General features: G+C 40.8%; 1 protein-coding gene across 1 annotated transcript; it reads right to left on the bottom strand.

Moving 5' to 3' along the window:
* Positions 1 to 3,565: 3,565 nt before the first annotated feature.
* LOC124129298 (neuronal acetylcholine receptor subunit alpha-6-like) lies at positions 3,566 to 4,066 on the bottom strand. Its single transcript, XM_046492821.2, has one exon. The coding sequence runs from the start codon at positions 4,064 to 4,066 to the stop codon at positions 3,566 to 3,568; it is 501 nt and encodes a 166-aa protein (XP_046348777.2).
* Positions 4,067 to 14,346: the final 10,280 nt, after the last annotated feature.

Genomic DNA, 14,346 nt, shown 5'->3' on the forward strand with positions numbered 1-14,346 from the left:
ATTTAGTGTAAAACCAAACGAATAAACATGTGGCACTTTAACACCCCTGTTGGGATTCCATGACCGAAAATAAGTATATTTTAACCAAAATGGCAAACATGGCTGATTTGGCCCCATCGCACCTCAGCGGGTTGAATCGTTGTTGATCAATTTGTCTCAGGCCCAATCTGTGAGAACAGCCGTTTAGTTAAAGTGTTAACCGAAGGACAATGAACAAATGTTCAGTAATTTTCACTCAGCAGTATATCTTTTTTATTTTAAAGTGATGACAATTATTTATTTTGATATTGACCGGTCGTAGTTGTAGTAAAAAGAATTGCCACGAACGTGGGAATTCAAGGTTATATTAAGTACGACCCACCGATATCTACAATCCTATTATGTGCTGGCATCAATGTAATGTCTTGCCCAAATGCATAAGAACAGCTTCAGCCAATTAGTGTCTTCATTAATGGGTACATACATAGAAATCTAAACAAAATCACAAATCAGCTGATCGCCTCCGTGTTAAGTGAGGGAACGGAAGGTCCGGGGTTCCGATTCCAAAAGGCGTTAAGTACTTGTTACCCTGTCTAGCGCTCAACATTGGGGGACTAAAACAAGGACTGGTCGACTCGAAGTCAGTATACTGTGAGTGGAGTATTCATGTTAAACTGCGGCATAATATCAGGGAGCTAGCACGCACGCCTCTATATCAGTGCAATCATCTTGGGCACGACGTTTAACCCAATTTCACTCAACATCACAAATCAGCTGTCAAATCGTATCACAGAACGTAAATCTCTGGTACTAGAACCGCGAAATATACTCGACAAAAGTTCATGTGACACCAATATGGTGTATTTTTCAAACAAAGTTTGGTTTCCAATATTGTAGTACATGTATGGAATCAAGTCAGAAAAACGCAACTGCTACAGAAAAGCATGCATTCCATGCAAAAGTTGACTTTTATGCATGCCCCATGCATTTCACTACCCAAGAATGGGTATAAGTACGTGCGTTAACGGGATTCCATATACATTGTTTAGCATCGTGCTGACAACCACTCAGAAAAACAAAATTACGCAATTATTCAACATTACGAAATGCCACGCCTGTCCGAAAATGAGCGTCTGTGAGCCATTGGTATGCTTGAAGCGGGGATCGAGTCAACGTGATGTTGCAAGACTATTTAACGTCCACAGAAACACCATTTGGTGTTTATGGCAACGTTGGCAACAGACGAATGCAGTCAGAGACCATCCTCGGAGTGGCAGGCCACGCGTAACCAATAATCGACAAGACAACTGGATTCGAACAACACACCTACGAAATCGATTCCAGCCAGCAACAGTGACTGCAAGAAGCATCCCTGGCATTCGACGAATATCTTCACAAACCGTACGTCGTCGCCTCAGATGTGCAAGGATTGTCGCCAGAAGACCCGCCAGACGTCCCATTTTGACAGGAAACCACCGTCAAGCACGTCTACAGTGGTGCAGACAGCGTCTGCGCTGGACGGCCATGCAGTGGGGACAAGTTCTATTCATTGACGAGTCTCGTTTTCACCTCGGCAACAGCGATGGACGGATTCGAGTGTACCGACATCGAGGTAAACGTTACATCAATCATTGTGCCATGGAAGAAGATCGGTTCGGGGGCGGCAGCGTTATGGTATGCATGGGCGGATACAGGTTTTTTTAAAAGGAGGGGTGCACAATTAAGATCTATTTATTGTCTTTGGTGGTAATTTATAAAGAAATAAAAAAAAAAATCGAAATAAATACTGGTAGTGGGAAATCTCAATGGAGAGCGCTACCGCGACGAAATCATCGGCCCAGTTGAACTCTCACCAATCGAGCACATGTGGGATGAGATGGATCGGCGCCTTCGACGTCTACCACGTGTTCCACAGACACTCCAGGAACTTCGAAACATGTTCCAGCAGATATGGACAGATATCCCACAGGACTTTGTGCAACGCCTGGTCCATTCCATGAGACGAAGATGTGTTGCTTGCATCGCAGCCAGAGGTGGACACACGCTGTGCAGAGATGCGTTCCTTGGACACGCCAGAAACCTATGATTGTAGGTTCGAAAACTGGTTCGCCCCGATTATGATTGTGCTCGTGGGTTTCATCGAAGTAGTAAACGTCTGACACCTGCATCACTTTGGGCTTTCCTCCCACATTAAGCTGCCACGTCGTGGTTTAACTGGAATGCTGTTAAAAGCGTCGTTAAACCCTACTCACTCGCTCACTCACAACCTTCTGGACTGCTGTCAATCAGTTTACTAAAAGTGCCATACTGTGTATTAAAGCAAATGGAACGAATTGTTGGATTTCAACAGCTTTCTGTATGGGATTTCAAGTAGAAGGCATTTTCATCGTTATGGCACTATTCAGAATTTGAGACGTAGGTCATTATAATTGATAGAACTGAACTTAATCCATTTTATTTTACTTGCCTGAACAATGTTATAAGGAGAAGCTTCAAAGTCAGATTGTGCTAAAAAAGTTAAGGCGGCACAAAAAAATGAAAAAGAAACCTTTCAGTTATCAGGCCTACCAAAGAAAATCCACAGCTCCCAGACTATGAAATATGTACACTTTAAATAGAAATAACCACACAAATTACAAGGACACAATCTCCATAAAGTTTGCATCGTTACGAACCAGAATAATTTCAATTTAACCAATCACAGTAAATCACGCAGGCCGCAACCAATGGTTACACACTGCATTAACACACCATTATTGGTGAGGCATTTTCTCTGTGTGTGTATAGTCTTGTATTTGTTGTTGGTTTTCTTTGGGGTACCTGCTGACAGCACAATTAGCAACCATGTTTCCACAGTAAAAAGATGTATGTCTATTATGTAGATCGATGCTCACGATGTCAATCTCTAAATTGTCTGGTCCAAACCCGATTATGTACAAACAGCCGTCATATACATGTAGCTGCAACAACGCCGAGGGGGCGTTAAACAACATTAATAAGAGTTATGATATTACAATGAAAGGTAGGTAGTACAATGCAAATTGTGTGCGTGGCGGGTGCTTCCGGTAAAGCAAGGCAATGGTTTCCCTTTTCGCGAACACCTGGTGTCATTGATTTTCATTGATCAATTCAGATATCAATCACCATTTGTGCTTTGTACGCCCAATGGAATTTTGTTCCCTCGACACTCGACACTGATTATTCTCAGACGTTGACGTTTTATATTTTCAATTTTAAACCACAAAAAAATATATACTTGATGTCTTGTTGGACCATTAGTTGGCTTCATTCAGAGAAGGAAGTTGTCTTTCAGCCGAAAATATACATTCATAATATTAAACGTCCATAGCTATAATTACTATTTCATGTGTATACAATTAAAACGAACAGAATTGTTCACTGTTTCCGTCGTGGGAAATAAGGTGATACACGCACGTCCTTTCATCTCGCCAGCGTTCCAAGAATCACGGTCGTAACACTGCGACTAAACACAGAGAAGCACAGAAAACAGGTCTTGTTTAGACAGAGAATTATTCAGTCACAGGAAATAGATATGGTAGGCCAGGATGATACACGTGCATCCTCTTTATCTAGTCAGCATCCCAAGAATCACGGCTGTTACACTACTACTTAACACAAAGAAGCATGCAAAACAGGTCTTGTTTAGTTTAGTTTCAATATCTGCCCACTCTGGCCTTACCTGCTTTTGATCCTCAACATTGCCACTTTCGTCATCCTCAACATTGCCACTTACAACATCAACTTTGTTTGAAGCAGAGTCTTTCTGGCACCTTCTTAAGATCCATTTCGGCGGTGGCATATCTTTCATTTTGAGGAGGAGGATGTTGACAACGACGATGATGACACTGGTGGAGTTGGCCAGAGACACGTAGATGCTGAAGAGGCTGACGGTCAGGGAGTTCTCAGGCAGGGAGTCCCTGATGATGGACAGAAACAGCTGGAAGCTGAGGAGGACAGACACGGCCATGCTGGTCTTCTCTCCACTCTGTGAGGGCAGCAAGAACACGAAGGTGTTGAGGAAGAAGAGGAGGACCACGGGGAGCAGGATGTTGAAGATGTAGAACATAGGGCGTCGTCTCAAATGGATGGTAATATATAATCCACGTTCCTTATAAATACCGATTTGCTCAGCGACGTCTTCAGTGTAAATTTCAAACTCGCTATTCTCTTCAAATAGTCCCATGTTAACATCTGTTTCACTAGAAAGATGTATTTTATTGTATAAACCGAACCATCCACCTATTACAACTGAACAAGTCTGGGTATCGAAGGGAAACTTGTAAATGTTGATAGGACACTTGGTTTCTATTCTCCCTGTGTGGAGCAATGTAATTTCACCATGACTGGTAACCAGCAGAGGCGCTCCATTCTGCAGTAGCTCTTGTCCCTTGATGCTATTTCCTATCATCAATTCAGGTTTCCACAATTTGTCTGAGTCCGCAAGAATACTTTTCTGTGAGCTCAACGAAGCATTCCAAATAACTCGATGGTCGTACCATGAAAATGTCATCCACATTGTGCTGCTCAGAAACTGCTTTTTGTTGTCCAGTTCTTGTACAGTTAACAATCCCACTGCAGTAGTTATGTTAACTACATTGCTTGGTTTGTGGTGGGCTTTGTAACCTTTTAAGATTGTGTCAATAACTTCTCCGTCAGATTTGAAACATATGCTCGATGGTATAACTTGCATTATGCATGTCAAGAAAATAACGTTCCTGACGTTCAACATCTTCACAGGCGTATGTATCAGTCCAAGCGTGTCTAGTAAATGATGCGTTCTTTGGGTCTTCTGTATTGATGTATCATCAGTGTCTGTTTCTATGGAGATGACATTAAACAGAAACTAATCCTCAGAAAGTAGAAGGCTTGAAATTGCTTTAGAGCAGTTCTGTAAAAAGGTTTCGATGTTAACATGTTGCACTTAATGCACAAATGTAAATCTAAAACATGGTTCAATATCTTACCGTAGTCTGTATTTACTCTGTTATCAAACTAAGAGCGGTATGGAGGAGTTTATAGATCAATATGAATATTTCGCTTTCAGTTGTATTTCTATTGATTGTATGTTTTGTTTTTCGACCATATCACAAGCTTGTGTTTATGAATCGCTGTCAAATAGTGATAATATCAGATGTTCACAAAAAGCTGGGTGTGTCCTGACCCGCCAGTGGCACCTGTCCCAAACACACAAAGGCAAGTCAATTGTTCGCCTTGAAAGAAATACGGCGACATATTGTTCTGGGCAAAATAAGGAATTGTATCTGACATTTGTGTCACTGATGCATAGAATTTTGAAATGTCCTCCGCGTGTCTACCATAAAACACTTTTGAAAGCTAAACTGAGGCCTTGAATGCTCTTTTGAAATCTTTGAATGAGTGAGTGAATGAGTGAGTGAGTGAGTGAGTGAGTGAGGTTTTACGCCGCTTTTAGCAATATTCCAGGAATATCACGGCGGGGTACACCAGAAATGGGCTTCACACACTGTATCCATGTCGGGAATCGAACCCGGGTTTTCGGCGTGACGAGCGGACGCTTTAACCACGTGCAATAGGCTACCCGACCGCCCCTTGAAATCTTTGAAGAAAGAGCATGCTCGATTGTTCCTCAAAAGTGGTGAAATGTAGACACCAAAGGCTGGGGCTGCTTGGTTTTTGATTGATATAAGGAGAAAGTTGCCTAATGGACAATAGAAAAATATAACGACGCCAAAGATTAACCATCCTCGCTTATTCGACGAAACAGACTCCATTGGGCGTAAAAGGCAAAATATCGGTGAAAGTGATATGAAAAGATCAATGAAATCATTGACACAAGTTGTTCGCGAAAAGGGAAAGTCATCCTTCTTTTAATATAGTCGTGTGGATCGTTGTTTGTAAATCTGAATCATTATTCACAGATGTGAACATGACACAGATGAGGTGTTTTCACTGGTCTCTCTTATTTCTAGTTCATGTGGGTAAATCAGGGGAAGAATAGGAGTTTTGACCATTATTGGATATCAGATCATCGATATACCTGAGGCTTAAGTTAAATAAACCACATGGCCCTTGTTTTGATTTTGCAATCCAAGCAGAAAATCTGATTCATATCGATAAACTATACGGTGTCTGTGGGCAAATTACGTTGTACGTTTGTTTCTGTCCACCCAGCATCTCATGATATTACGTGTATGAGATGATATTGTGTGGAAACAGTGGACCACCTAACTGGTAGCTTGGGTTGTATACTCTCCGGGGAGCTGCGAATGAAATATGGATACTGATCCGTTGATAATGGTAATATGTCATTCTCTTTAGGCAATCATTTCAGAATCGTTTCAATATATATAAGGACCGCCTTCATGCTTTAGTGGATAGAGCATCTGCCCGGAGAGTGAAAGGTCAGTGGTTCGAGCCCTGGCCGCGTTACCAAACACAGTGTACTAGCCGTTTCTCTGCCTAGCGCTCTCCATTAGGGCATAATCAAGGACTGGTCGGCTCGGAGTCAGCATACTGTGTCTGAGTAGGGTATCCATGTTCAACTGCGGCATGGGATCTCATTGGGCTAGCAATTTATAACCGACCTGGGTACAAGCAGCAACACGCGCGCATGCATGCACACCGCTATATAAGTGCAAACATCTTGAACGCGACTTTAAACCCCATTTCACTTCACCTCACCTCAGCTCAGTCTCTAAAACATATTCCGAATAATATTGATATGCACAATTTCTATGGAAACCAATTCATTATGAAGTTGGACCAGAACAAGCTCGCGCACAGACGCACACGTGCAATGTACAGTTTCTTGTATTTTTTTAGGAGGCAAAAATGAACAGTGACAACCCAAATGACATTCTGAATGTTACCAAACATCCAAATCTGTTCAACGCGTGTGAACATATTTGAACCACATGCAGTCGTGTATTTCAGATAAAGTATTTCGAAAATGTATGCATGTTAGGAAAGGAACGTTTAATGCGAGGTCCATATATGACCAACGTTGAAACGTACGTATCGTTTGGCCACCACATTTTGCATTTATTACTCAGGTCATGAAATAAAAGCGCATTCAAGTGACTTAGAATATACATTACAAAGGTGTGTATAAATATGGTCATCGTGACTGATTTTCGTCCAAATATAGATAACACAAATTCCATTACCCTTGAAATCGTGTATGACAGGTGTATGTTTCATACATTTCTAAATGTCCGGTCATGGGTAAATGGAAGATTACCATTTTGACAAAAATTAGCATATGTCAATGGTTCGATAATATAACTGCATTATATTGCAAGCATTGGCTCGTTAGTGTGCAGCAACCACGCCATTGACGAAATGAGGGAATTAGTAACATGTGGCGAGGAGATCCCCTTTACAACAGACCATTGAAGTTTCCTGTGTTTGCTGAGTATTTGATAACCCAGACTGCATCGACGCTCTGTGGAATTGCTATCAGGTTTGAACTTAACAATGGCTTACACGGAGTTTAATGTACAGATTGTGAATATGACATGAAACTTTAAAATGCTAGAGGTGTGGAAACTACACTCCCCCGTACGTGTATGTACATGGGGGTTATGTGTTTAACCTTTTTATATTTAAGGATTGTCTATTTTTTTCGGTTCATTGAGGTATAAATCGAAAAACCGATGTGAAAACTGTACGAGTAAGGAAATACTAAAATTCCCAAGAAGCTAGACAATCACGGTAAGATTCGTTATCCACGAATGACCAGAAAAACGGAATATGAAAATCTAAGTTACAAAGTTTTGCTCAATAATACCAGAGTAAGTCTCTACTAGATCAGAAGTGCCTCATAATCACTTTCTAACAAAACTTGAGTTTCGCGTGACCACCCAGTAGCATGCCAATTGTAAACGATCTGACGAAATCTTGGGATAAAGACACGCTAATTTTGCAAACTTAATATAATCGATTTATATATATATATCTGTGCGCGGACCTGTGTGCGGACCTCTTTTCCTCAACGGCGTGTGGTTGACTAAAATCGGCTTTGTTATATTGATTTCAAAAGACAGTTTCATCTGGTAGGAGTTTATATTATATTTTTTCTCACTTCTTTTTTGTTTCTGTTTCTGTTTCATAAACAGGAATACTAATATGGCTGGTCATTTGAGGTTTTGAAATAGCTTATCGCAGAAAGAACTCCTGTCTAGCCCTCAGGCGTGCCGAAACATTCCCCGGTAATCCTTATTGGTTTGTCAGGACCATGCCCGTTCTTTTGAATTTCTCCTACATAAGACAACAGCTGTTATAGTGACTGATATACCGTTAGCCCTGTTATTTCATTTTCCATTCGGTCATTCCCACGAGGTCACTCTCTGCAATCCTTATGTTGTGTAGAGCTTACTTGTAACTGACACATCCGGGTTAGAATAGGTCTTCGGCAACCCATGCTTGCCGTAAAAGGCGACTAACGGGATCGGGTGGTCAGCCTCGCTGACTTGTTTGATGCATGTCATCGATCCCAATTGCGTGGATCGATGCTCACGATGTCAATCACTGGATTGTCTGATCCAGACTCGATTATTTACAAGGCGCCGTCATATAGCTGGAATATTGCTGAGTGCGGCGTTTAACAACAAACAAACAAACTGACAAGGAGGCTTGGTGACGGGGGCATATTGCAGTTTTATATGCTATTTTCAAACATTGTACGGGGGCACGGGTGGCCCAGTCGTCTAAGGCGCCGCGATTCGCTGGGCAGAGTTGCGTCCCTTGGGCACGCCAGAAACCTATGATTGTGGGTTCGAATCCCGGTTCGCCCCGATTATGTTTCTAGGTTTGTCAGCACCATACCCGTGCTCGTGGGTTTCACCGAAGTGGTAAACGTCTGAGACCTGCATCACTTCGGGTTTTCCTCCCACATTAAGCTGACACGCCGCGATATAACTGGGATATTGTTAAAAGCGGCGTTAAACCCAACTCACTCACTCACTCACTCAAACATTGTACATTAGCTTGTCGACACAGTGTAACGATAACGATAATAATTAACACAAGAATTTGATTTATGATTTTTATTTGATTCAAATATATATCTTCATATCTAAATAATAAATAATAATGTACAGAACATATTTATGTAAAATATACATCTATGCAACTATATAAATTTATTATCAAATTGATCACATTGTTGCACTCTACATTCATCATTCTGGACATACCACTTTACAACACGAGTACTGCAGCACACTTGAGTCTAATTTTGGAAGATTAGAGGCAGCATCAGCATAGTGTATCACGTCCATCTTTCCTCTCCACAAGCGCAATTTGAGCGCTCCAAGACGAGTGTCTCTGTTCCTGTACTTCGTTTTCTTCAAAGTGCGTGTCTGACATGTGGCTTGTTGGAGCTGGAGAACCACCTGTTGTTTGCTGATCAGCCTGGAAGAACCTTAGAAATACGTACGCGTTCTGACCATGCCTTCCTTCTATGTTGTGTGTTCTTGGTCCGTCTGTATCGTAGTGGTTCCACTGAATGTGGCCAAAGTCGCCCTCTTTGCACGTTGTGGTGACGTAGTCAGTAAGTACTTGGCAGCATATGTCTGCCGGTAATAGTTTGAATAAAATAAAAGCGACAAAATCCTTACCATGTTCACAAGAAATATCTCCCCAAATCAGAATCGATTGAACGATTTCGACCATATCATGGGCCTATGTTTATGAACCACTATGAAATAGTGAGGGCACCAGGGGTTCGCCAAAAGGTGAGCGTGTCCTGCCACACCCATGGCATCCAAACACATGCAAAGGCAAGTCAATTGCTCACATATGGTACAAGTAAAAAAAGGGCATTGCATTGGTGGTCTCACTGGTATCCTTTATTTCAAGTTCAGGTGGAGGACGGTCGGGTAGCCTAGGGGTTAAAAGCGTTTGCTCGTCACGCCGAAGACCCGGCTTCGATTCCCGACATGGGTACAATGTGTGAAGCTCATTTCTGGCGTCCCCCTCCGTGATATTGCTGGGATATTGCTAAAAGCAGCGTAAAACCATACTCACTCACTCATTTTGACAAACTGAATCTCTAAAGATAGATATGTATCGATATCTTCGGTCACCACGTTTTGTAACAAAAGTCTCATGGATCAAGGAAGGAAGATAGTGGTGTGAAAATCAAATGTTTCGACATGCTTCTTGTTTTGAAACAGCTTTCAGAAATCCGAAGACGTGGTCGTTCGTATGTTGTCTGGCGCAGGAAGTAAACTATAGGGAACATCTGACCGCCTACGGTGTCCAGCTGGTAGAAGATTCTCGGAATGACTTAGAATGTGCTGTCTGCATATATGGTGTCTGCTGCGCACAGCTGTTGAAGGTTCTGGTTGTGGTAAAGCACATAATCATGTCGTCGGCACCGTTGTAATGGCATGAAACTGCTTTTCGCCTTCAGTCACCTGAAGGCTCTCTGGCATAACCAAGTCTCGTCTATGGGAAGGCAGCGGAGGGGAATGGCCTTGTTTCTCTTCTGGTACGGGTAGGGTGGCAACAACAGAGCGATTCTCTGCTGTCCAATCACCAACTGGGGCATTGGTCGTAGTGAAATGTCTGCCTTCGTCTTCAAAGAGAGAAGTGTCTCTCGACTCTTAAAACTTAGCAAAGTGAAAATATAGTGAAAAATACAATTTAAAGGTATTTATTAAATAACGAAATGCAGTATTTTTATTTAAAAGTGTTACAATTTATTTATGTGTAAACATTTCTTAAACATATCGTTTTATTTCATAAAAACTTTTATATTTGCAATATACCTTTATGTCATTGTGGACTTGTGGATGAAGGTGGCTGTCGCTGGTACATGTACAAGTGCCTCTGCAGTATTGGGTGGTGCACTGCCAGATGACAAAGCCATCACGTTTTCTGTTATTTAGCCCATACATATAACTTTCCCCAACACACACACACACAACACACCTCTACTCATTGGAAGAAATATTAGATCTATCTACGCATCTGCCATTTTTAATTACGATTTTCATTTCATAGTAAACAGGTATGAGAAAGGTTCATTATCAATAATCACCAATAATCCTAAATGATTGATGAGAACCATTCATTGATTGAAAGCTATTTTAGAAGTACAAATGTATTAATTTGTGACTACAACAGACGTAGCGAATGGAATGTTTTCAGGTTAACAGTTGACTTGCTTTTGCATGTATTTGTGATGGGTGCCTATTGTGTGCCAGGTTACACTCAACTGTATACCCAAACAGCAATTATCATAAATATTTTATATTTAAGAAATAAACGACGAGTGGGAGTTGTTTATCGTACAAGAAGACACTGCGGGGAGAATAGACCATGAGTCGTTCAATTCTATCAACATGGGCTATCAACATTATGTACAGCCTTGTTAAGGATGTCGATAAAATGTACAAGCTTTAAAAATATTTACCCACATTATAATAATGATGAATCCCTGAATAGAATTCATTTACGAACAGATGGGTCAAGTTTGGTATTTCCAGCGTATTCTCACAATCCTCACGTCGATAATTGTCGTGGAGCTGTGCTCCAATGATCGGGGGTGTCATTAAACAAAAATGAAGTAATAATAAAAACGTGGCAATAGGTTCACAGGTTTATTACTAGCAACTAATTGTACCAATAGCTAGTTGACAATAAAAGGGATTAAATAAGACCAATCTGCGCTGACAAAGATCACTGATTACTTAGATCAGAGCAAACATACAAGCGGCTTTGCTAAGCAACTGTATAACAGTACTCAAATGAGAATAGCTGAAACAACACTTTAACAAGATATAGACAGGATTCTTTGACAGCCCATGAAGTCGGTTGCGACCAATTGACATCTGAGTTAATTAACTCAACACGCTAATGCGTTCATAACTTCGACTGGGATAAATAACGGGAAATAGACACAGAAGGCCTATCACATGGAAAATAAAATACATGACGACGTCTGAATATGAACTAGTCTTATTGACTAAATATTCAGCCTCTTTGACTGAGCAAGGAAATACTAAAATTCCCAAGAAGCTAGACAATCACGGGGAGATAAGTTATCCACGGATGACTAGAAAAACAGAACATGAAAACCCTAGTTCTGCTCAATACAACCAGAGTAAGTCACTACCAGATCAGGGGCGGTCGGGTAGCCTAGTGGTTAAAGCGTTCGCTCGTCACGCCGAAGACCCGGGTTCGATTCCCGACATGGGTACAATGTGTGAAGCTCATTTCTGGTGTCCCCCGCCGTGATATTGCTGGAATATTGCTAAAAGCGGCGTAAAACCATATTCACTCACTCACTACCAGATCAGAAGAGCCCCATAATCATTAACTAACAAAACTGCGTTTCGCATGACCACCCAGTATTTTTACTGATCTTTTCTTACTGACTGAATGCAGGCATCCAGTATACAAGACCTCTACTGCAGGGAATAAAGCACAGATGTGCAACATATCGCTTATCGTTACTGTGACATGTACATGAACACATGCTAATTAGAAGTTGAAACCTAAAACAACATAGAATTGTGAATTGTTTTCAAAAAGGTTTCCTCACCGGGTTAAAAAACCCAATGGATTGGAGAGTCCAAAGAGAGTAATAACACGCTGTACACCCCAACAAACTATCAATAAACAATGTGAATGATGAAATGTGAGTAAACCCTCAATGGCTAAACCTCTGTTTGGAGCCCACGCAATTGTCTAAAGGACTGGCAACCCAGCGAAGGGAAGTGATTAAACTGATTAACCTAATAGGAACGTGTCAGCCAGCGTAATAGTGTTTTGCCTGGCTAGTCCCTTTGAATCATCAGGTTAATGAGGTCGTCTGAGCCTAGATGGCAATGGTATCAGCAAATCTGACCAAAAAGTAGCGTGAGTGAGTGAGTTTGGTCTTACGCCGCTTTTAGCAATATTCCAGCAATATCACGGTGGGGGACACCTGAAATGGGCTTCACACATTGTACCCATGTCCGGATTCGAACCCGGGTCTTCGGCGTGGCGAGCGAACGCTTTAACCACTAGGCTACCCGACCGCCCCCATATAGTAGCATGGACCCAATATTTCAAATGTTTGAAATATATGATCATCTTGTCTTTGTACTTGTAATGTGAGTTTATAAAACGTATATACAGACTCTCGATATCAGGAATGATACATAACCTTCTTATTAATGACAACATTTGAAAATTTACAAATTTACAAATGTGTCCACCGAAGGAAATGTCTATATTTCAAACCGCAGTAAAACCAGAAAGGAGTTTAAAATTTCAGCCACCATTACAATTAAAGCAAATGCATTTTAAAAACTATATGAACAAGTATTTACTGGGGTATCAATTTTGAATTCATGCTTGAAAATGTCTGCAAATCCGGTTATAGCTTTCATGACAATGGTGTTGTGCATACTGCAATACACGATGATCATATGTTTCAAATGCTTTGCTTAATAAGAAACAAGAGCAAAAGTGAGCGTGACTCACTAATACCCCCGACCCGCCTAGTGTGTCAGTAGTTTCAAATTAAATAGCTAGGATAGGGTCAGGGTTTGAAAAATTCATAAAAAAATGGAAAATTAATAAAAACAATTTTTTTCTTTTGACTGCACCCCTCCATATGACACAGATTATATGTACTAAGTTTGAGATGAATCCACTGAATAGTTTAAGAGAAATCGCGCGGACAAAGTTTTCGGACGGACGTTAGAGTTTGAAAAATTCATTAAAAAATGGAAAATTAATAAAAACAATTTTTTTCTTTTGACTGCACCCCTCCATATGACACAGATTATATGTACTAAGTTTGAGATGAATCCACTGAATAGTTTAAGAGAAATCGCGCGGACAAAGTTTTCGGACGGACGTTAGGGTTTGAAAAATTCATAAAAAAATGGAAAATTAATATAGTTTTTTTTTCTTTTGACTGCACCCATCCGTATGACACAGATTATATGTACTAAGTTTGAGATGAATCCACAGAATAGTTTAAGAGAAATCGCGCGGACAAAGTTTTCGGACGGACGTTAGAGTTTGAAAAATTCATTAAAAAATGGAAAAATAATAAAAACAATGTTTTTCTTTTGATTGCACCCCTCCATATGACACAGATTATATGTACTAAGTTTGAGATGAATCCATTGAATAGTTTAAGAGAAATCGCGCGGACAAAGTTTTCGGAGGGACAGAAGGACTGACGGACGCACAGAACCTTGGTATAACTAAAAATAAACGCATAAAACACTATTCTTACTGTATTTATGTTTGTTTCAATGGTGTAAAATACGTCTTATGGTCCCATATAATTGGTTAAATTAGATTGTTGATTGTTGTTTAACGCCGCACTCAGCAATATTCCAGCTATATGACGGCGAT

The sequence above is a fragment of the Haliotis rufescens genome, unplaced genomic scaffold (assembly GCF_023055435.1).
Source record: "Haliotis rufescens isolate VD_foot unplaced genomic scaffold, xgHalRufe1.0.p SCAF_32, whole genome shotgun sequence".
NCBI lineage: Eukaryota > Metazoa > Mollusca > Gastropoda > Lepetellida > Haliotidae > Haliotis > Haliotis rufescens.